The sequence below is a fragment of the Falco rusticolus genome, chromosome 13, assembly GCF_015220075.1.
Source record: "Falco rusticolus isolate bFalRus1 chromosome 13, bFalRus1.pri, whole genome shotgun sequence".
Lineage (NCBI taxonomy): Eukaryota > Metazoa > Chordata > Aves > Falconiformes > Falconidae > Falco > Falco rusticolus.
Genome location: NC_051199.1, coordinates 28941899 through 28966407, shown reverse-complemented (window position 1 = coordinate 28966407; position 24509 = coordinate 28941899). Strand labels below are relative to the sequence as shown.

At 42.3% G+C, this 24509-nt stretch overlaps 1 protein-coding gene across 6 annotated transcripts in view; it reads left to right on the top strand.

Annotated features, from left to right (window-relative positions):
• Positions 1–24509, top strand: part of LOC119157088 (TCDD inducible poly(ADP-ribose) polymerase) — a 40827-nt gene that overhangs the window by 1246 nt on the left and 15072 nt on the right. The window contains exons 2-6 of one of the 6 annotated variants that reach the window (XM_037407628.1): positions 1790–1868; positions 7799–7891; positions 9114–9191; positions 12292–12360; positions 17185–18185. In XM_037407628.1, coding sequence (XP_037263525.1) covers positions 17248–18185 — 938 coding nt within the window. In that variant the 5' untranslated portion in view covers positions 1790–1868; positions 7799–7891; positions 9114–9191; positions 12292–12360; positions 17185–17247. Of the gene's footprint in view, positions 1–1789; positions 1869–7798; positions 7892–9113; positions 9192–12291; positions 12361–14947; positions 15057–15158; positions 15705–17184; positions 18186–24509 lie in introns of those variants that run through there. The other 5 variants (XM_037407629.1, XM_037407627.1, XM_037407631.1 and 2 more) reach the window with 5 other exon arrangements.

Here is a 24509-nt window from a genome sequence, read left to right as displayed (position 1 = left end):
TTTACCCTGCGCCTGGTGTCGTCACACAGGTGGTCAGGAGTAATGCCACAGGTCATGTACCTGTGCGAGCATTCAGTTGCGGGGAAGCCTGTGTCCTATGGGATTTGTAATCAGCAGGTGATGTGTCCCCTGCAGCTAACCAGTATATATGGCTGTCCTCTGCCTAGATACTAACTTTAGGCATTGTCCTTCGTAGATGCTTTTAATGCTTTTCAGCAGTTGGTGATGACTCCCACACCTAACTGGATTATATTATCAAGCTGTTTATTCTCAATTTCTAAATATTTTGTGTGACTGTCTTAAAGTAGAAAAATTCTGGGTTTTTGTAATAAGGAATTCTGCCTTTTTTAATGTAATATCATTTTCTCTGCGGAAATCATTGAGATCATCAGCAATGTTTTAGTGGATTGCTGTCTTTAAGCACCTAAAGATGCTTGTGTGTATTTCACTGAACTTGCAAGCATGCCTGACTTTCACTGATTTCTTCTTTTTTGACAAGCATCTTCTACATGAAACACATGGATACCTCTTCCTTTTAATGTCTTTGTTCCTTATGCCCTGCATCTCTGGGTTATATTAACCTGTTCTGAAATGGCTTCAGCAGTTTATGGCTTCCAGTGGCAGGAAATGCTATTTGCCTGTTAGTTGGCATTCTGAAATCTGTGCTGAGGTTGGTACTCCAACAAGAGTGGAGATCAGTCTTGGTTCCTTTGTAAAACACGTTAAAACTAAATGCGTAGTAGGTAACCGCTATTCGATTAGTGTTATCAATCGTAAGAATTTTCTTACTAAAGAACATTGTTAGAGTTGTGTGAAGTAGTTGGAAACCGTGGGAAAGATTAAGATTGTTTCAAGATTCAGATGCAATCATGACTCTGTTCTTTTATAGATTTCTTCCCTCTGCTTATCTGGATAAATTTGTTGTGTGTTGTGCAATGTAATTAACTTTTTGGTCTTGGTTTGGATTTACATGAGAAGGATGGTATCATTCTGGAACAAAATCTGCCTGGTGACCATCTGTCTGTCCATTAAGATGAAGTATGACATTGCTTTTGGCAGTGGAATGATGAAAGATTTTCTTGAAAAAACAATGAGCACTTTGCTTTTTTAAAAATCCTGGCATTGGCAAACTGTAGCTTTAAGCAGAACACTGCATACAACGAAACTGTCACTGAAGCTTCATACTCACTTTAAGTATATCATAGTTGGTTGGGCCACCAATTTCTGTCAAAACAATTCAGGTTTTTGTTTAAATGCCTAAATCTGCATTGTGCTGACTGTCTTGTCTGAATCCTCATTCAGAAGCTGTTGGGAACATATGGCATCAAAACCAGAGGAACAATGGCTCTGTGAATCAAAAGCAAAAGTTCTCCTAATAGAAAAGTTAATGCTGTTATCTTTGTAATTCGTGAAGTATGGTTCTTACCAAATTTCTTTCTAAAACACAGCAGCAGTGATAAATATTCTGGAAATACATTTCCCAGCAGGATTTGTTTTGTCTGTTTTATTGTTGCCACATATCTATGTAAAGCATAGACTCCAAAACACATCTGTGTCAGATTGCAAAGTAGAATCTCCAAGGCAGGTGATTAACAGTAAATAAGTCTGCTCTTTAGCAAAGTTTTATTTGTCATCTTCTGTGCTAATATGAATTTTAATGTCCCAAGGGATAAGAATGGTTTTCATTAATATGACTGTCTTACACAAAAAGAAAACAAAAACCTAATGAGTCTATAAGTTATTACTAGGGTTTTTTCAGTTCGTTAATTTGTGCCTTCTCTTCCTTTAGGTGCTGAAATGCTAAAAGAATCCTTAATGTGCAGAAGTGGAAATTCCTGGCAGACAGCACAGACAGGGAGCAACTTCAGGTGGGTCAAGAACAGAACCAGAAAGCTGTTGTGGTGGCTCTTTCTGTCACCGTAACAGTGCCAGGAATAGGTGCCCTAGGACCGAAGAGCTGTGACTCTTTGTAGCTCCGGTAGCAAAGAGCAACACAGTGATACAGAGGTGTTCTGACCAGATAATGGTTCCTTTTCTCCTCTGTGTCTCTAGCAGGTCGGTGCACAAGTACCTGGAGTGTAAGTGGTGCCTGGACTGCGTGTGGGGTGGGAGGAGCTGGGCGTTCCTAAGGTGGATGCCAGAGGTTATGTAGCTATGCTTGTGTAGCCAGCAGTCTTGAACATCTTGATTATTATTGGTCATTTGTTAGTAACTTTCTGAACACCTGTTTATTTCTCTCTCCATCTTTTTATTTATGCATTCCATCAAATCAATATATTAATTAATCTTGTGTAGCAGTTCTTTCAAACGGCATCTAGTGCATTTCTTCATGTTGCGTGAAGTGACCCTTTTTGTCAGACTGTGATTACACTTGCCCAGCTATGCCTGCCTAGACCCTTGGGAACACAGACTGTTTCTGTGAGTAAGGCTTCTCAACTGTATTGAATATTCTGTATCACTTTGAGCTGCAGTTCTTTCTTGGCGTAGCTCTGCTGAAAAGATTATGAGCTCTTACAGCTTGATGGTTTATACAGTCCTTCTAACCTAGTTCAAAGGCTCTTGATAACGGGTTTTTAGCTTGCAAAACTGGTGGAAAAAACTCCCCTGAGATTAATACATAGACCAGACCAAATAGGACCAGTATTAATATTAGGACATCCCAGTATTACTTATGGCTAAGTGAATTGCTGTGTCGTTAGTTACTGTGGTAGCTGGCATCTTGTTTAATAGAAGAATTCTTAAAACCCCTCAGACAGAAATGTGTTTTTTTCTGAATAGCGATCATTATCACATTCCAACAGTAACAGTTGTATCAAAATGAAATAACTGACTGGCAAGAATCCTTTGAGTCCCACAGAAAATAATATTTGTGATTAAAATACATGTCACCTCGGTGGTGATTATAGCTGATCTCTGTGTTGTTTTACAATTCATGTTCATAAAAGTAATGTAGAACATTGTGTGCTGTGTGGAATTACAGTGCACACCCTTAATACCTCTATAACAAAACAAATGTTCTCAACATGGACTTTGATATACCCTCTCTGTTCTTTGCTTTTATAACATTAGTTTGTCAGAGTAAATCTTCACAGATGCATTTAGGAGATACCTGATATTTTAAAATTGTTTATTTCAACCAGTTATAGAAAGTAAGGCAGCAATGAGTCCAGCTCTCTTTCAGAAAAGGGGTTTCATTTCTTTGATGTTGTCTCCAGATGCTTGCACATGTTTTTTCAGTAGTACCAGTGATGTATATTCTGTTATACTTGGAGTGTGTATGTTTTCCTCTTTTTAAGTTAGTCTAAAAAGGACATTGTGCCTTCGGCCTTGTGTCAGTGTTTACCCTGGATTTGGTGTTTTACTATGGAGTTGAAGCAGCTGTGCAGTCTCTTGCATCTTTTTCAGTTTATTATCTACATGCTAGTGCTACATGGGTTTTAGTTTAAATTGTATCGCTGCCAGAGGAATGATCCCACTCATATGAAAATACCTTTTATTTTCTGTATGGAACTACATTGTGAACCTACATCCAAAGCTAAAGTATAAACTTGGCTGACCTTGCAGGCATTAATTTTCCTGCCTACTTACCAACCATTTGTTTTTTGTTTGCTTCTCTAAAAGGGCGTTTGTTAAGCACTGAAATGGCATCTATTATTTGCTTTTGGTAATCATTTCACTGCCAAGTCCTCTGGGGGTGATTGCTTCATTTTGCCCTTATTTAACTGTTCTAGCTGAACCATTTCACTTCACATATGTGGAAGACTTCTGTCTACTCTGTTGTTTTAACTTAAGTCATTCGCTGAAATTGAGGACATTTTGTAGTATTGTAGATACAGCCTAAAAAGTTTGTGACTAAGACTTAATCTTGCAGCTGTCTATTGGAATTCTTGGGGCAAATTGTGTATTCTCCTCATTCTGGACAGATTTCTTTCTATGTCTCCTCTTACATGCACACATGCACACACGCCTCCTCCACAGCACTTGTTAGTTAGGAAATAAATTCCATAGTCTTGAAAACTGCTGGGTTTTCACATTCACTTCTAAATCTAAATTCGAACTAGCTTTCTTGACGGTATTCGTTCCACAGTCAGTGGACTAAACTGTCCAAGAATTAGGTTACAGTGGAGCTTTTGCTCTGCTCTGGTTAAGGTTGAAAACCCCCTCTTTGTTCCAAACTGAACTCTTATAATACTCTGAAATCCCTGTGTTTACTTGGATGTATTGAAATTTACCATGCAGTAAGGGATTAGTGTTCTGAGTTTTGGATCAGCTGATTGGGGATTGTTGAAATACAAAAGAAAAACCTTCTTTGAATAAACATGCATGACACTCATAAACTGAGCAGCTTCTGCTATCTTTGTGTGAACAAGGTAGATGAGAAGCTTTCCACTTCTTCTGTGTCCTGTGCTTACTTTGAAGCATTCTGTGGTGTCTGAGGTTTAAAACTGGAGGCATTATCTGGCTATATTATTTTTCAGCCAAATCAGTTCCTCGTGTGGTTTAGAATGTAGCCCCAGAAAGAACACAGCTGGAGAGGCAATCTGGGTGCTGGTAAGGAGTGGCACTGTCTTGAACCAGTGTTGTTTCCAGATGCAGTTTTGAGAGGATAGCTTACTTACCTGGGTGTGAATTTGGGAAGAATCTGTGATTTTGTAAGGGAGGGGAATGTCTGAGTTCCCTTTTCCTAACACAGAGAAGGGTAAATTAGTTAAAATAGTCACTGAGGTGAACAAAGTAGAGTACATCATCCAGTGCTGTAGCTTCATGAGCTGTTCTCTTGCCTTCTGAGAACATTGCATTGAAATAATGGATTGCTGTGCTCATCTTTAATTTCTAAAAGCTAGAAACTGCTGGTTTCTGTGACGCTTGCTGTATCTGAAGGGAAGTCAGTGTAGCATATGTGACCCATTTTTGGTGTCTTGAAATGGTCTCATCTGCTCCAGTTTCCTCCTTTAGCATTTTAAAAGTTTTGGTTGATAGATTCTTCTGCGTGTAGACCAAATGAATGAAATAATGTCTATTAATAGATTCTCAGGGGGCTGGCTTGCTCAGTGTTTATCCCAGATAGAGCATGGAACTGCACTTTTGAAAAGCAATATCAAATGCAGTATTTGGAAAATAACTAAACTCTACAGGTAAGAGTGACCCTAATATCCAAGATTCGGGGCGTCTGCTTCTCAAACTTCACTGTCTGGTTCCCGTGTTGGTTTGAGATCTGCAGGCATATCCTGCAGATAGTACAAATAAAAGCTTCTGAAAGCAGGAAGTAGAAAATGATGGTATTTTATTTCATCCTGTTGTGTATCTTTCACTTTTTTATTCTGGTCAAGCATAAAATACCCTGGTTTGAGTCCTCTGGAGGTTTGTGCGGACTGATGCTGTACATGCATGCTTTCCAGACGTGATCCAAAGATGGCAGCCAAACTGTTTCTTGTGTGGGTGCCACTGAGGAGCTGCAACTTTCATCTGCTTAGGAGGACTCTTCTAGCTACCCAGCTCTGGGCATGCCACCTAACATGCAGGCACTGTTAAGTTTTCTTACAGGTCGCACTGGCCTTTTATGATGTGGTGGAGAAATACATGGTGAAGGTAAGCCTGGGAGCTGTGTCGTTAATGCTTCTGCACAAGGACTGCACTACAGGATGCTGAGGAAGTTGAATGAATGACCCTTTAATATAAGCAGACCTACCCCACTGCGTTTTGTGTGTGTGGAAGATGGTAGGCAGTAGGATGGCAAAATGAGCTAAGGGTGTGACTTGAGGCAGTGAAGCCCTGGCGCAGGACCCAGGTTTGTTGCTGGCTGTGTAGTGAAGTTTGGAATCTGTTTAGTTGCTGCCTGTGATTACATATCTAGGCACAAAGGGTGCCAGGCAATCAGAAACAGTCGTTAAATGTGGAATAGTCAGCTTGTGTCTCTTTAACAGCATGCAGATTACAAACAGTTCATATGTAGTCCCCACACTAGGGATATATCAGGTGATCTGCACTGGGATTATGCTGGTCCAGTTCAGCAGTCTGAATTGCTGCTAGTGGGAGGAAGTCAGCCAGATGGGATTTCTGAGTCTGAAATGTGTCATTCTGGCACCCACCCATCCGCTACTGCTCTATCCTTAGGCTGTGTAGGAGGATCTCATGGTGGTTGGTGTCACTTTCCACCTGTGAGTTATCTCTGGGGTTTCCCATTCCTGCAGCTGTAAATTGGGTAAGTGTCTTCTGGATCTTAGCCATAGGGAAATTTTAGCCTATAAAGTGTAGTCAGAAGAGTTGGCCATCCATGTGCTGATGGTTCCTAAGATGCTAATACCTAAAGTGAGAAGGCTGAACTAGAAACTGAGGTGTCATGTGGCGAATGTTTGGAAGAGTGAATAAAAGGGGGTATTTCTGACTACTTCATCTTCTGAATGGTTATTTGTAATCATATGTAAAACAGACTAGCCTTGCACATCGCAAACGTTTGAATTTATCATGGTAATACTCACATCACCAAAGTACATAGGAGTTGTATCCAGCGAGCTTTAGAACTTTAGGTCATGGCTGAGCTTGGGTATAGTTAGCAATAAGTCTGGAGATGATAAGAAATCTGATCAATACTGATACTAGGATTCAGTAAGAATCTGGCTGGGTGTAGCAGTGCTAGGACTGACCAGGGCATCACTTCTTAGCTGGGACAGAAAGCTCTTGCAGGTTATCTGTCGCAAGGTAGCAAGGTCCAGGTATGTGCAAGCGTGCTCTGCGGCAGCAGCGTTGGATCCAGGGAGCCTGGTGTGGAGCTGGACCTACTGAGGAGGAGGAGGACAGGAGCCCGGTTAACTAAGGACAGACACTCGGGTGTCTGCAGTGGTCTAGTTCTTCTCCAGGTTGGATCTGCCAAGTTTAATGTGAAGTCCAGGGAAAGCAGTTCAAAATTTCTGTGGCACAGCTGTACAGAACTGCTCTTAGCTGCATGCCTGTGGTCATCTTGAGAATAGTGCAGATTTGAGCTAGCTCTGGATAGAATTGATTCAGGCTCATTTATTTTGTTCTGTATTGGTATAGATGGGAGTGTAATCCATCCACAGAAATTAGCTTTGTGTTTTCTAGCCAGCCAATCATGACTAGACTCAGCCTGGACCTATATGTTAGAGGGAATTCTTCCAAGTTACACTTTTTTCCTAATTTAAAAAACCTTAGGAAATGTCAAATAAACAAAAATCTTCATGAACAGAATTAATATAGAAAGGCAGTATCCTGTGCCCTTCTGGAATGCTGAATTCAGCAACACACAGATTGCTGAATTCTAGAAATAAAGCATTTGTAGTGTACTCCCACACAATAATTCCTCCATAAAGAAATAATCTTTCCAAGGCATGTTTGCATTCTAAAACATAGAGCAGAGCATCTCTCCAACTCGTAGTGACTTAAAGCTGTTTCAGACAAAGAACATCTGCTGAATGTAGCAATCATTTGGCTGTTTTCTGCATGGTACTGTCTAACGCTGTGGTTTTACTTATGTGTTCTGCAGACTGTATCCATCCAGCTGCTCACAATATCCACAGCAGGGAGGCTTTGGGAGCCAACACTGAGCCAAACTGTATGCCATGCGGTACTGAGGGAAGACATGCAGGATTTTAAAGCAATGTGTGTGTCTCTTCTAGTTGGTTGCTTACATATGTGTTAGGCAAAATGAAGGACTCGGCCCATATTTTTGCAGATGGTGTTGTATTATTACTCAGAGTTAGACCTTCACTGTGTTGCTGCAGCTGATCTGGATGCACGTGATGTGTTTGTGAATAATTTTCATTATTGTTGCCATTTTCAGGAGGCATGATTAAGTTTGAGGATTTGAACATTAACAGTATTTCCTGAGCTTCAGATTTTGTTTTGTCATCTCCTGCATCTTAGAAGAAAAATGGTGAATTTAAGTGTTAATTTCTTCCTTTCATTTATTTTGTTATTAATTTAGGATGTGAATGCTGCTGTTCTCCTTCATGCTGTTGGTGTCATGCAGAGCTTGGGAGAAAGGGCAGTCAGGTTTATAATACCACTCCCTTTTATATTGTAAGGATTGACCTTTTCAAGGGATGTCTACAGAGATCTTCATTCACACCTTCAACTTTTTAAAGGTGTTGCAGGTCTTTGTAGAATCAGAGTCTTACTGAGTAATGAAAGGTCTAATGAAGTTTGCTATGATGAGCAGCTCTTAGCTGTTTTTTCAGATATGAAATACTACAGTACTGTTACCTTGTAGGTGTCCTTTTGTAATTTGTTGGAATTTTTGATTGTAGAGTGGACATTATTTGCATGTAGATAGCAAACTACCTGTTTGTTAGATAGAACTAACCGTTAATTTTAGAACTGTTTAAATTCTGGTTGGCCAACAGCGTTATAAAGGAAGATTCCCGTTCTGTTTAGTTTAAATAAGAGTCAACCTAAAGGAGAAGGAGCAAAGCACTGCCATCCACACATTACTGCTTACCTTGTGGCAGGATCCATGTGTTCCACAATAATCAGCGTTTTAGAATTAACCTTCAAAAAAAATCTCAAAAGTTACATGGTATTATATGAATCAGTTTATATTGCTCGTGATAGTTTAAGGATGCATGGCAAGTGTCGGTTTGGCCTTAACTAAAGCTACGTGGTTTATGCTGGTTTCACAGAGACTTCCACAAGAGGGTGCGCCAGTTCAACAAAAGCCCATATAAACCAAACGAGCAAGTCCCCACTGCGGGAATATCTTCTTTTATGTGTTGACTCATGTATCTAAATCAACTTCAAAACTGGATGGATGCTTTTAATCCGTTTAATGTCACAGAGCGTCTCTCCAGTCTGTAACAGATACATGAATGGATGTGTGATACTTTGTGGGTGAGCCAGTCTGGAAGTTTAATTTTGAGCAAGAGTTCAAAAATCTGTTTTCAGAAATCCCGCTCGCACTGACAAAAGGCTATCTTCAGACTGCAGTCACAAGATGGTATTTAGATGCTTGGGGTTTTTTTAGTGTACTGAAATGTGTTACTTGTTCCTAATTCATGCCTGATGCCCTGCAAATGCTCATTACATGCAACTTAAGAAGGAAGTTTTGGGATTTTATTTTTTTATTTTTGATTTTGAAGCATCATTAACTTTCCCCTCAGACTGGTGCAGCACTGGATAGTACAGCTGCAGAAGAAAACTCCATCGAGAAAGATGACTTCTTGAGGCAGCTGACTTGAGTATGACTGATACAACTTTTTTCTGTTTCTATTTTGTGATAAAATTATTTCTTGTTTCATAAGATAAATGGGAACTCTTGGTAATGCTTCAGGTTAAGTTGTATAATGTTACTGTACCAATATGCTAAAGGCATTAAAGTGTTCTGCTGCATGTGTAGGTCAAAGTTCTAGGTCCATTCCTCTAAGACTGCAGTACTAGGACAGTAAGATACCTCTGCAGAAATGATTAACGCATTTTCCAGGAAAAGGGCCAGCTTTAGAATTGTGCATTCCCTGTCCAATTACATGAATCATAAATCGCTTAGAGATAAGATTATTTGATAGTCAGCAAAATAACTAGAAGCGTGGTGATACTCATATGTGTAATATATGATTATCTTTTTTCTGAGAAATGTTTTCTCCAAACTTTCAGGTGTCTTAAATAAGAAAAACAGAATGGTGTGCTTTGAAAACTTGTAATTACTAGTACAAGATGTTAAAAGAATGTGAGTTTGAGACCAAAGAAATTATTTTTTGTTACAGCTAGCTGCAAATGTAAAAGTTGGGCCTGGATTCAAAAAGTTTCATTTACTAATATTGATGAATTGGATACAGTTTTGAGATTAATTGTCCCTAGTTTTGATACTTTTCTTTTGAGCAGTATAAAAGAGAAGAATATGAGATTTTACTAAAAAATCACCACCACACAGTGTGTCATTTAACTAGCAAGAAGATTTTTATTTTAAAGACTATAGCCACTTTCTTCCATTTACACCAGTTCTAGATTATCATGTGTAAGCAAATGAGGGTGTGTTTGGTTTTTTTAACTTGTGGATAGTACCAGAAGAATAATCCGTGTTTATATTTTTCTTAAAAACTGTGGGTTTAGGTCATTGCTGTCCTCCAAAGAGCCAAATGCATCTGCCAGTCAGATAGCGCAATACTGCTTAGCTACTTATGATTCCTGGGTGTATCTGATAGCAATAGGGCACAGCAAGGAATAGTAATTACTATAGTTAATTAGTGATCGTACCACTCTGAATACAATGGCATTTTCAGAAGCAATTCATTCTGACAATGTGTGGAAGTCAGCCATTTTAAAAAATATAGGTACACAGCACAGATGCCCTCTTCTGTGCCCCACAAAAAAACAGGGTCCCAGCTGCTTTTCTAGGCTATGGCATGAGGCATTTACCACTCTTCAGAGGTCCTTTTTCTGACCTGAAGTTATATGTACCAGCCTGGCCAAAGTGTGGTCAATGTTGAGCATTTCCAGTGGAGGGAGACTAATTAATAGAAAATTTCAGATCGACATGTTTGGACCTTCAAATTTCTGCCCTCCTAATCTTCAGGGCAGCCCAAAGTGAGATGTAGCCCACTAGCTGTCAGTCCAGCAAAGGCTGCCCTAGTGCAGGTGTAGAATAAACCTTTGCTGCTCTTCTCTCTCTTCACTAGTGAAAACTGTCTTGCATTATTTCACCTTTGTATAAACACAGCAAGTGTTTTTTTCAATTCTAAAAAAAACCCCAAAAACCCAACTGAAATTATCAGTCTTAGTATTAAGAGGGAGGATAGAAATATGCACAGGAAATAAATTTAAATATTTAATTATACAACTTGTAAGAGAAAAACAAAATTATATATAATAGGTTGGCATATCATACTATGAAAAATGGACTATTGCAAAAGTCTAATGGGTACGGAAGAGTTAGCACATCTTGATAACAGGGTGAACTGATCAGAGATTCTCTTTTCCCATCTGTTAATTTTTAAAAAATGTCTGCAACATTGACATTTCTTTTCCCTTGGTACTTACCTAACCTGACTTGCTGGCACATGTCCGTGTCAGAACAAGGGTAGGGCTTGAAACATTTGAAAGTGATTAGCATTTGTCATGAAGCATTGATATGGGAAAGAACCATCTTTTCAGTTAATTTTAAAGCATTATGGTAAAAATTAGCTACATAGGTGAATTCCTGAGTGTCCTTTGAGTTCTGTAATACATGTACATCTTTTGTTCAGTACTGTATAACATTCATAAGTTGATTAATGTAGCAGTGGAAAAACAAAGTCACAGGTTTAGTATTTTTACTAAAATTAAGGTGGTATAACTTTGTTTCCTACTGCAAAGGATAGTAGTGATTCAGTAGCTTAAGAAGTCACAACTTTCATTCCTTTTCCTTATTTTCGGCATTCTTGTCTGATGCTACACAGCAAAGAAAAAGGTCTATACATATGTGTGTTCTTTTGGACTCTGAAGTGCTAAATGGTTGATCCGATGTTTCAAGTGCTGATGTGTGAGATCTCAAAACAAGTTAACTTCCAACCAATACAACTTTCTGTAAACATGAGTTCCAGTCATGCAACTTCTGCGTTGATTAGCAAGATCTTAGAATGATAGTTTTCTGTTTATCATGCTATCAATTAAATGAATTACTGTAGTATTGATGGAGAATAATCTTGCAGTACTGATGGTTTTGTGTGATGACCTCAAATCGCTTTTTGTGGAAAGGCTGCCTTAGATACTATGGAAAGGTGAGTGCCACCTGACACCACACAACATCCTGCCTTTGCTTTTCAGTAGTTTCAATGTTCACCTGCTCCATGATTGAGAAGAAGAAAATGTAGGCACGTTAGAAGTTTTGGACAGTTGACTGAACTAGATACTGCAGTTTAGAAAGATACCCTAAAGACAGGGAAGTAATTTTAGTTGCATTAACTTATTCTCCTGCTTACAAAAAATCAGGAGAAAGAAGTTATAAAACGTGGGTATACACACTGCCTTGGTTTTGCTGCCAAAAATGTCAACCCACAACATCCCCAAAACTGCATCTGCTGGGATTCTTAATCTTTAATGGGAGGGCTTCCCCACACCCACTGCTAGCCACCACCAGCAGTTACTCCGTCTGATTTGATGGCAGAAAGTCTTTTAACATAGCTCGGTTTTGCCTTTACCTAACGAGAACCATAGCTTTTTCCCCATGTGTTACTGCAAGTGGGCACATCTAGCATCACTGTGGCCTTTTTTTGTTTGGTTGGTTTTTTTTGTTTAGCTTTCCTTCAGGAACCTCTTCTTCCCTTGAAAACTAAGTTGACAGTATTTTCTCATTGTTTCCTCCAGAATGTGTACCTTCAAGGGAGTGCTTCATTACAGCAGCCTAATAAACGTCATGAAGAGGCAGCCTGCAAGGTAAAGACATCCTGAGAACATGTGAAACACAGCTATGGAAAAAACTAGAATTCAATTTCTGGGTCTCTGTATTAAGTGGGTTGTATTGGAACCATCTTACTGTTGCCCGATTTTAAAATGGTGGTACATACCACTCTTGTTGGGAGGGGAGAAATTGTGGAAGACAATGTAGAGTCTAACAGCTTTTCTTTTCTGCTGGTTTGGCAGAAATACATTGAGCTAAAATAAGAGCTCGTGGCCGTGACTGTTCCTCTCCCTTTTCCCTCTTGCTGAAAATGCAGAAAGCAAGAGTCTGTGCAAGATAAGACATGGGATGTAAGGGCTTCAGAGGAGCTGAGAAGATGCAGCACACCTTTTGTGTGCTGCCTTGCTTGCCAGCATCCTTCCAGATCCTGCTAGCATTTGTTGACTTCATATAAAAGCACGGGGAAAGGACAGTTAACCTTCCTGTAATGGGATGTGTTTTAAGTCAGGAATGTTCATTGTGCAAGTATTGAGGTGGAAAAGGAGGTCTTGTTTCTGTCACTAGAAAAAAAATGTGCTGGAGCCTGAGAACTTTTGTTTTTGCATGAACTTTTAAGTCAAAGACATTTCCCTCCTTTCATCAGCAAATAAGTGGAATGTGCATACTGATTATTCCATTATTTGCAAGTCAGAATTGTAAATTGCTGCATTCAGTCTGGTGCAGTTTACCATCTGAAAGAAGTAATTAAAGCTTTCTTTCTCTTGCTTAAGATTTAAACATGTATTTAAAAATGAGATCATACTGTTATGGTGGTCATAGTTTCTTTATATATTTGTGTGGGGTAGCCTCAGAAGTGGGTGTATGATCTGCTGGTGTGCCGTGATGTATTTCCTTTAATTATACATTTGTTTTGAGAAAGATGGTTATTCCAGGCCTCCCATCTTGCCTCAGTTACATCCTTACAATCGCACTGCAGTGGGAGTTGTGTGTGCCTCAGTGTGCAGTTCAGCCACATCTGCTACTTATTTGTATCTCATGCATGAAATAAGCTATTCCAATCAGATGATTTCTGTTCTGGTAATAGAAGATAAATGCAAGTGTGTGTACAGGTCTTGCTCACTGAATGAGGATGTGACACGTTGCCAGTCGCCGTGCTTGGTAAAGCTCTTGTTTTGTCGAGGCCAGAGAGTCGAAGGCTGTGCCTGTCTGATGTTTCAGACACTCACGAGTTCAGTTAATTTACAGATGATAGTTTGTTTTCAGCTCCTGTAGGTATGGATGCCTTCTTTACTCAGCCTCCATCGTGCCAACATCTAGAAGAAGTTGGCTCCAATGGCACAAAGCTCAATTTTTGTAACTTGTTTGTAGAAGCAGCATATTCTCCCCACATTGTAAATGCAGCTGTGCAGCGTTTTCAGAACGTGTTGTAAGGCTTGTGCCACCTTAAAATGACAGTTTCTTTCCAGGTGCCTGTATTTGCTGTATGTGTAATTTCATAAAATCACCAAGCATGAGGAATGAAAGACTGGCTTTATTGGAAAAGAAAGCAGTAACAGAAATAATGTAATAGGCGTTCCGTCAACATAAACGTTGCCTGCTGAAGTCGTGTACCTCTTTATAAGGTATATTTTATCTGGCCAAGTTAGTGATGCAGCTGCAGTCAGTTCCGGTGGTGTGAGTCCCTGTGGATGGATGGGTATGTCCTGTAGAATCTCACTGGCAGTGCAAGCGGTGATTCACCGGGGAGGCATCCCCAGCGCTCGCCCGGTGCTGAGCCGCCCGTGCGCTCTCACACGCACAGCCTGCGCCCCGGGGGGTGAAGCGTGCTTATGGCTTTTGGACAAAGTTAGCTCTGCTCTTAACAATTCCACCTATAAACCAGGCCACGTGAAGGAGCGGTAACTCACTGTCGTTCACTGTATTTCATGCTTTCTTTCTCAGAGCGTGTCGCTGCCCCGACCCTGGCAGCCCGTGCCGGAGGCGGCTGCGCCCGACGCCGTGTGTGTACAGCACGAGTCACGGTGACGGTGCCAGGATGGGCTGTGGGTTCGCTGCTGACTCATTAACGGCTGTTCTTGGGGTGCCCCGGCAGCCGGCGCAGCCGCACGGCGGGCTCGGCCGTGCTCGGTGGGGGTGCTGGCCGGGGGACGCTCCCCGCTGGGGCTGGGCGCTGCGGGGGCCCCGGGCTCGTTGCGGGGACTTCGGCCACCCGAAAAGCCAGGACCCGCGGCGGTGAGCGTGGGAGCGGGGCTGGCTGCGGCCCGGCCGGCTTTGTCTGCTGCCCGCGGCGCCGGGAGGAGGCGGCCGCGCCGGGGCGGGGCGGGCCGGCGGCCCGGGAGCCCGGCCCCGGTGGCGGGGAGCAGCCCCGCAGCTCCTCGGCTCCGCCCCGGGCCGCGCAGCCGCCTGCCGGGCGCTCTCGGGAAGCGATATTTAAAACAGCGAGGGGAACGCGAGGCGCAGAGGGAGCGGCGGGGCGGGCGGGGATGGGCCGGGGAGCGAGCGCGGGCCGGGCCGGGCCCTGAGCCGGGCCGGGCTGGGCTCCCTGCGGTGCCGGCGCTCGGAACCCGCGGGCAGCTCGGGCAGCCGCCCGGGGCGCGCTGCTGCGTTTTTTAGGTGGAAATACGGGTGCGCGGGCGGCTGATTTGTCGTTATTTCCCCTTCCCTCCCGCCCCGAAGACGGCCCTTGCTGTGACGGTGCCCTCGCCCTGGGCGAACGCGCGGGCCGCAGCCGGTAGGTGCCAGCGCGGGGGTCCCTGCTCCGGCAGCCCGGCCCCGGGGAGCGGCGGGGCGCGCTGCCCGGCAGGGCTGCCTTGTGGGGGGGCTTGGGCTGTTGTTTTCGTTTATTTTTTAACTGAATTTAGGACCGCTAGACTTGTTTTTTTCAGCAGAGGAGAAGGAGGTGTGGTTGGCGTGAGATGGCGAGTACTTGGGGACTGCGATCTCCCACCGAGACCTTCCCCTGTTGGAATACACTGTGCCAACAGCATTGCCCTTGGCGATCGGCGGTGTTATTCCTGAACAATAGCGACTGATCTGGGACGTCGGAATGCTGAAATAGAAACACCAACAAATCCTGATATTCTTCATTCTCGCTGCTTTCTATTTTTAGATTTGTCGGGGGAGTCCACTCTGTACAGTAAAGCACTTCTTCAAAAACAGCAGCAAAAATGTAAACGCTAACCGAGGGAGCACTAAGAATACTGAAATAGCCTTACAGAGGGGGCTGGAAATGACCAGAAGGCACTTGTGCAGCTGCTGGGCACAGCAGGACCCCTGACACCCTGAGAAATGCGCTTGCCTGTCGCCGGGGCTGTGACACCTGGGCACGGTGCAGCCAGGCGGCTCTGCCTCCCCGGCTGAGGAGTTCTAAACCCTTGAAGTTAGTTGAAGTTTTAAGGTACCTTGGTGGTTTAGAAAGAGGATTGCCTGGTCCATCTGTGGATGAATAACAGATACTAGTAATTTTGGAGTTTGTTTTAACTGGCAAACGAATATACCAGTTGCTTTAAATTTAACCTAAAAATGGGAAACAGGAGAGATACGACTTTTTTTCTTTTTTTCCTGGCAATCCTGATGTGCTGTTTCCCAGGGTAATACAAAAGCCTTCTAAATGAATGTTCCAAAATAAGGAAGACTTGGTGAAAAATTTTCCAGAGCAAATCATCAGTAGTAAGAAATCAGTGCCAAATTTTATCTGTTTTCTGGGATTTTGTTCTGAAATGAGAAGTCACTTTGCTTGGAATGCATTTATCCAGGAAGTAATCTTTAATGTGCTCCACTCTGAGCTTTGGGGCTACGTGGGGAGACTGAAGAGGGTTTAATTAAACCTAATCAAATATTACAAGACTCCTGATTAAAAGGTAGAGAGCTTGCTTTCTGGTGACGTATGAGACGTACTATTTATTTGTACTTCAGAAAAAAATAATTTCTCATATTACAAATAATATCTTTTTCCCTGTTCCTGAGTAACTAGCACCCTTTTGTTTTCTTCCCTGCCCGGTTTGAATTCTTGTTGACTAGCCTAGCGAGAGGCAGATGAGCTTGGTGTGTCACGGCAGGGTGACCGAGTGCAGCCTGTGCATCTGAGTCAGGGCGTGAGAGCGTGGGCGTGAGAGTGGCTGTGTGTGACGTGGGAGTGTCTGGGCATGTACGAGGCTGTCAATGTCAGATGTGGAGCAGGAGGAGCAGGGTGTAAGCCCTGGAATTCCTGGGTCTAAAAACCCAAGGATTAAATCCTGGCCCCTGCTGAAGTCAGTATGAAGTTTGCTGTTGGTTTAAGTGAAGCCAGCAGATCTCTGGCGCTGCTGCTGGGTGGATGTGTGGGATTGTACGAGGGAAGATACATGTGAATGGAATGGGAATGCTTACGTCTGTCTGCCTGGTTATCTGTGGGAGAAGGAATGGTGCGTGAGTGTTTAAAGTGTGGTGGGAACATTCAGGGCTGCATGTCTGCTAACGCTTCTGTTCTCAGGTCTGTGTGCGAGGGAGGCATACAAACAAACAATGCAATGTTCGCTTTTGTGGAATATAATGAACTAAAGTGCTGTTCATTATTAAACATCATCACAAGGAGGAGGGCATCGGACCATCCCCCTTTCCTGTCTGCCCTCAGGGGACTGTGTGTGCATGCCTGAGTGTCTCTGAGATTTCATGTGTGAGAAGACGATGAGTGTGTGTTTGGGATTAATTAGCCTGAGTTTAGCTGGTTTCATGCTTTACGTGCCTAGGGGCTACCCGCAGTCACAGAGAGGGGAGGAGTTTGCTGTTGCTGGCTCAAAATCCTCTCCAGGGGTGATCTTGTTCGTGTCAGCCATGAGCAATTAGAGAGATTAACTGTCTTGTTTTCCTTTCTGTCCTAGATTGATTCTTGTGAGGCTCTGGGACATTTGAAAGTGATTTGGAGAGAGCAAAGTCTGTGTCTGATGGACACCGAACCAAAGCCAGCGTGTGTTGTGCAGCAGGCTCACTGCCCAGGAATGAAGTGCCCTCCTTCGGAGGACTTTCCTCCTCAAATAAGACTGTCTGAAAAGATACCACCAGTGAAGCCTTGCTTCAAGAAGAAGCAGCAAGTGCAGAAGAGACTGGAGACAGAAACTCTCCGGGCTCTGCGTCCGATCTTTACCAGTTTGCTGGGAGCTGGGACCTTGGATAGGGTCTTTGTGCCCCGGGGCCAAAGTGGTGGTCATAGAGATTTATGTGAACCTGCTGTGAAAAAGACTCTGGACCTCGGTACTTCTTGCCCCCAGCCAGAAAATAATGTGACCGTGCTGGTGCCAACAGCTCCAGATGTGCAGAGTCAATTGCCAGTAGCTCATCCTTCTTCTGGGCATCCTGAGCAGGATGTCCAGTCAGGAGAGCAAGGCTTCTCACCAGAAACTACTCCTGGAACTGCTGCTGATAATAGTAATGAATCATTCCAGGATCATCCTTTGCACCCAACTGCTAGTGATGGTGCAGCTTGTCCTTTGTTCCCAGACAAGATTCTGGAAAGCTACGCATCTGGCTTATTCCAAGAGAATAGCTGTCCAATGCAATACAGTTTGAACCCAAGCAATAAATTCAGTGCTGGGATATTCCAGGATAAAAGTGAAGAAGCCTCTCTTGACCTGGTATTTGAGCTCTTGAATCAGCTGCAATATCACACCCATCAAGAGGATGGAATAGAAATCTGTGTGGATTTTCTCCAGGGCACGTGTGTTTATGGCAATGATTGTCCCAAACATCACACAGTCTTGCCGTACCATTGGCAAGTGAGGAGGACAGCAACCCAGAGCTGGCAAAGTGTGACCAATGATTCCCAGGAGCATCTGGAAAGACTCTACTGCAATCCTGACAATGACAGGATCAAAGTGAAATATCGGTAGGTAACTGAATTTACTCTCTTACTTAGCAAGGGTGGTTAACTGAGTAGTGGTGCAGTAATGTAACAGAATGTGCATTCTTTTTTCCTCATGTTTTGTACACAATTGTACTATAAACCCTGTGATGATGTTACCTGCATAATATCTAACAAGTTTGCCACAACAGAAAATTCTCGCGATGCCTATTAAAACTACTGCTTAGTGTCTGGGAAGTATTCTTGGAAGCTGGGAGACTTGAAGCGTGTGAAATAAGAAAACTTCAGCTCTGTAGAAATTGAGTTGATGGAGACTGTTGTGTAATGTACTTTTTCTTGACGCTCCTAATTAGTCTTTTCTCTGCGTTACAAAAAGTGGCAGCATGAATGAGCTTTTGCAGCGATTGAAACAGGAAGGATACAGCAGTTGCTTGCTGTCGCTGTGAATGCAGATTGACTGTATGCACTCCCAGCACGGTTTTCATAATTACATTCTAAGCCACTAAAATTAGATAGGTATTCTGTTAAGTCCTTTGACTGGAAATTTCATATAGTTGATAACATATGGTGATATTTCAGCTGATTCACTGTGAACAACTTGATCAATACTTTCAGAAATGCCTATCATCTCAGTTGTCATCTAAAAACGTTTAACCATTTGTTAGAAGTCACTGTTTTCTCTATGCATAGCAGTGTTTATCGACTTGTTTTCAGAAATTAGAGAATAGCTTTTAAGTTTCCCTGGTTATGTTATCAATTTAGGCTTGATCCTGCACTCTGAGATCTAAAATAAAACTTCTTCAACTTTTATAATGCAGGTTCCATTCTGAGTAGGAGTAGTAGTGGGTAGTGCTGTTGTTTGCAAGTTCATCAGATCTATATGGTCCATGTCTGTGTGAGTACAGGGTGTAGACAGCTTTTTTTGTTGTTGTTGTTGTTGTCTGGAGGAAGCATACAATGTGAATTTCTCATACCCTGTCTGTCCTGCCGTGAGCTGTAAGCCTGGTACAACTCATTCCAGTCATAGTCAGTTCAAAGCAACACTCCCGTAGTTGTGTAGGAAAAACGTCAAATTGCCTTTGCCATCTGTGTGCTTCTGCAGTTGTTCTCACTGCCTCTTCTTCCATCCACTTCCTGAAGAAAGTGTATCCCTTCTTCCCTAATGTTTGAATGCTCATTTGCTATGCTGAAATTTCTCATTAGGCACCAGAGACCCAGTCTAGTGCTTAAAGTCAGTGTGAGTCTTAACTTTCACCTAACTCGACACTGGATTAGGCACTAAAACTCAGGCTCCATCAGGCTATGGATTCATCCCTTTTACTGAAGACAATACCAGAATATAGATACCCCATGCTGAAAATGAAAGTGAAGTGAGAAATAAGAATTATATGTAACAGGGAATAATCACATTTTATAGAATTACCTTGAAAAAATCATGCCAGTCTGTTTTAAAAAAATAAATAATTAAAACCTAGTAACTTCATAGCAGATAAAATTTGCTGTATCTCACAACAGAGAAACTCCTATTTTTTCCAAGTATTTTAAATAATTTCTGAAAACAGCAAATGCAGAAATAAGACAAGCCCATACAAGTTACTTACATTTCAGCTCTGTGTAAATGAGCAAAAAGTTTTCTTTTTGAAGCCTGTATCACAGAATGCATTGCTACACACATGATCTATGTGTTCTGAATGATGGAGTTAAGAATGATTAATTTTAAAAGAAACAATGCTTCATAATTGCTTAGTCATCTCCAGTCTGTAAAATTGGCTGAATAGCGTAGTCTGCCTTTACACTTACTTTGCAGGTTTCCAGTCTGGTGGGTATTTTGGTCTCTTGGGACACTGAGTTTCTGTCTGTCTGAACCAGTTGGGAAGAAACTTAGCGGGTGTGTTGCCAGACACATGACATACTGTTACCGTGAGTGAAGTCACACAAGCAGGGTGATCTCAGCAAACCCAGGTGCGCTGGGCTCTGTGGAGCTCTGGTGCTGGTTCTGCAGTCAGCCTGAAGCTGCTGTCAAAGTGGAGGCAGGTTCTTTGAATACAAACTAGGCTTCATCTTGCTTTGAGTTGAACTGGCTACCCAGCAAGTGTCTGCCTGTTTTCCTCAGGTAAAAGTAGTCTACTGAGACTAAAATTATTTTAAACATCAGTATTTTCCTAGCTAAGTTCTGTTTCAGACTGCTAATTCTATAGCTCATACTCTTCTTCCTTCTCTAAAAAGATGTTGTGAAGGTCTTTGCTTCAGTCAGGGCTACAAAATCATGCCCCAGTGCAAGGCTGGATAACTGTTGTAAATGTATAGTATCTGCTCACTGTGGAATGTGAAATTGGCGGTTTCTGTAGCTCTTTCTTGTATGTATTTCATCCCTTGGAAGAGCTTCATGTTTGTGGGTCAGTCTCAGTGAGAGCCTAGGAGTGAAACTTTCAAGACTGCAGCTTCTGATGTCAAACACGGAATCTGAGATGCTTTGAAACTCAGACCTAACATGGTGTTAAGCTAGATTTTTAAGGGGGGCGTGGGTGGGTGTAAATGTTTTACTATGTATCACCGCCAGTTTCTTCTTACACAACATCATGTGCTATCAGAAGAACCTTTAGATGTGGGCTTCTGGACCCAGTGCGACTCTTCGTGGAGTTCACTGGTGGTCACTGCAGCCTGGCTTCCCTTATGTTCCTGGGCGATGTTGTGTCTCCTGGCAACAAGATGCAGATAGCAGCGTGTTGAACCTTGCTGAGAGGCTCGCAAACATGCTAGAACAGCTCATCGTTCACATGGTTACCGCATTATTTGGCTAAAGCTATTAATCTCTTGTGGTCAGACTAGCTTTACAGGCCTATCTATACAGATTGCGTACAACAAGGAAATGTCTGTTCAGCAGTTTGCATGTCCAAGAAAGGCCGTGCAGAAGCCAGCCTGACAACCAGTGGGCGGTAGTTGTTTATTCACCTTTGTTTTAAACAGTTTATATGGCACAGTAAGTGATGATTACAGTCTGCATGCAGAATATTGCCATTGTGTGCTGCTCCAGGGAGGCTGGGCCATTCAAGGAAGTGTTGGGCTATTGGCTCAATTGGAGAATAGGCTCTAAATTCAAGTATGATGTTCTTCAAGTCGCTATTTATATAAATCTTCATCTTGATGTTACTGAGATGAGTAATGTGAAGTATGCATTCAGTTGTTGCCTTTCATCTAAGGGAGCATGATCTGAAAGTAGGAGAAAGTGGTAAACTTTGTTTAGTTAGGTCTTTGTAATACGACTGCCTCATACTTAATGCACGTCGGCCTCAAACTGAATATAAAACTTTATCAATTGTCTATATTTTTGCTTTCCTAAATCTGTCAAGTATTTAGAGCCAAATACCAAGCTATCTAAACGAATGGGGAAATAGGAACTTTAACAGGTTAAAGTACTTCAGAGGCACTCGGTTTTCTTCATACATGTGAGGAGAGGCCCTGGAGAAGTTCAGCATGCAGCTAAATATTTGAACAATGCCAAGTACTGCTTCCAGCATGACAGTACCCAAGGTGGGAGATTTTAAGATGCTCTTTAGTAGGGGAAATACTTGGCTGCAGAACAGAGCAGGTTTTCCCCACATGCACACCGGTCCAATGATGCATATGTTGCTTTTCAAAATAAGCAACATCATTACTGATGACATGAGGATTTGTTTAAAACAGCTCTGGAGTTCCTGACCTGTCAGTTCCCCCTGGCTTTGGCTGAAAATTCCACTCCTCCTCTTGGCAAAGAGACATCCCTGTGTGCCATGGGAACCGCAGCGGCTATTCAGCTACGTGTACCCCGGCATATCCTAACCCACATGAAACAACAGCTTCTCATAGTTGCTTTGGTTCCCCTTCCTGTCCCCCCCTTTTTTTTCCCTGTAATTTAAGTTTTATGAAATGGCTCCTTCTAGCTCAAAGAGAAAGGCCAAATGAACTGGCTGCAATCAGGGAAAAGCAGGTGGACCCCCAGTGGTACATATTCTGCCTGGGAGCAGGTGACTAATTGCTTGGCATACATGCATAATTCTGGGATGAAGTCAGAGTAAGTATTGTGTGTTCCCCAGTGGGGTTATCAGTGGGCATAGGGAAAGACCTGAGAAGGAACGGTGAGGACAAAAATGAATGTACAGACAACTAGTTTTCCTCCATTCTTGTGTTCACGGAATAACTTGTTTTCTCTGATGCTGTTAGAATATGCTATATGACTTTAAAATCATACAGAGCACAGTGGAAGCATTTCAGTCATTCAGGGACTTTTGCAGGTAGTCTGACCAACTCAATAGTTAAATTTAGGAAGTTATCTTTCTAATCTGCACAGCTGCCACAGCGTGTGAGATAACCCATGTGTTATTGATAACACTGGAGATGAGAAAACAGCTGAAATTCACAGTGCCTGGTGAACACCACACGTTTCTTGAATATACACAGCTGAATGATTTTGAACTTCTTTTAATTCCTTGCTAGGAGGAATGCAAGACAGGGACTCTAAATAAAAAGCATGTGAAGTGATTTTAGAAGTGTTTGCCTTGTGCTTTATAATAGTATGCCTCAGTGAATTCCTGTTTGCTCCACTTTATAGTATCATTTACATATGAAATAAAACTAATTGGCTTCTAGCTATACAAACCTAGGGAAGTTAGAAGTGTTATGTTGAGCTGCCGTAGGAATCTGCAGTCACTCGTGTATCTCTTTTCTTGTTTCACGTCAATAAACGATTACAGTTTTGGAAACAGCTGTCACCTGGCTTCAGGTTGAGGTCAGTCTGTTCCCTGTGTACTTATGGTAATAAAACAGTCCTTTCTGAAACAAAGATTTATAATTGGTGAAACGGATTGCTCAGAAGAGTCATGTACAGGTGATCCAGCAGGCACAGTGTTGTTGCATTGTCTGCCTGCCCGTTTCAGTAAGGATGAGGAACAGAAAGAGTCTGTTACAATTACTTGCTTAGCAAGAGTGGTGTTTGTGAAGTGCCTGCCTAGTTGGTGCATGTATTTGTTGAAAGCAATAGAGGTTTGAGCTGGGTAGTAATAGCAATTTATATACTTGTAGTCAAACCTGTAGAGGAGTCCTCTTTTGGGAAGCTGGAGGTGGAGGGTGTGGCATGGCCCGCTGGGTGGAACTGGGAAACTGAAACATCCAGAACTGGTGGTCACTAGTCAATGTTAGACTTGTATATGATCATCTTATGTAAAGCATTGATGAAATTGATGCAGTTTCATTATTTAGCATAAATCTTAAATAGAGGTATTTTAAGTCCTCAGATTGGATAGAATTCTAAGGGGAAAAAAAAAGCAGGCCTGTCTGTGCAGAACGTTTTTTAAAAATGGGGCTTTGAAAACGGAGCTCTATTTAAGCACTTTGGAAAGTGTTCCTATGGCAGCTTTGTGAAAGCAAGTGCCTCTTGGGACGTGAAAACCCTGTCCTGTATCAGCTCTGTTGTCACTCCAAGCTGTCTCCGAAACATCTACTGATACAAAAATTAAAGCTAATGAACAAAACTGTCTGCAAAACATCTCCTCATCTGGTGTGGGTAGACCTTTGAAACCAGCAATCTACCTCAGGCAAGGACATCCATGTTTGTCCTCTACTGCAAACAGAAGATGTAACTTGGATTTGAATTATGAAATATGGTACATGCAGTAATCCTTGGAAGCGTTGAATGTGTTTGACATCCTTGTTGCTACAGATTTTTAGAACTTAACAGTACTTCACACCGAAGGACCACTTTAACCTAGTACCTTATGTTCAAAAGTTGCCTACAGTGGGTTTCTTGGGAAGAGCAGAACAGAACAAACGTACTTCTCAGTACAGGCTCTTACCTTCCAGCAGTCATGCCTCAATGACTTCCTGAGCCAGAGATGGTATCTCTGTGTGAGAAAGAGCTTGATAGATTTGAAGTATTTTTTTTTCCCCCCCTGCTAGAAAAGATCTGGGGCCAGGCTTTCATCTAAGCTGCATGTGCAACTGGACCAGTATATCAGCAGTTGTTTCCAGCTTACAAACATGCAAGTCAGGGTAGACCTTCTCACTGTGACAATTAGAAGATTGCTTTTTCAAGCACCCCCAGTCACCAACTACAAATGCAGAAAAGTCTGCCTTTCCAACTTCTAAAAAAACAAATATGGGAAAAACAGTAAAGCTACTGCTATATTGATGGTTTTGAGGGCTTTTTTTCTCTGATGATGGATTTAAGTGTAGAGGTAAATCTTTCTGTAGCACCTTCCTCTTAGACTGAGTCTGTCACTGTCCCCCTCCTGCATGGCTCACAGCCACAGCAGAGAGAAGCAACCTGACACGATGAGGGAACAAATTTGGTAAAACATGAAACTAATTTCCTGC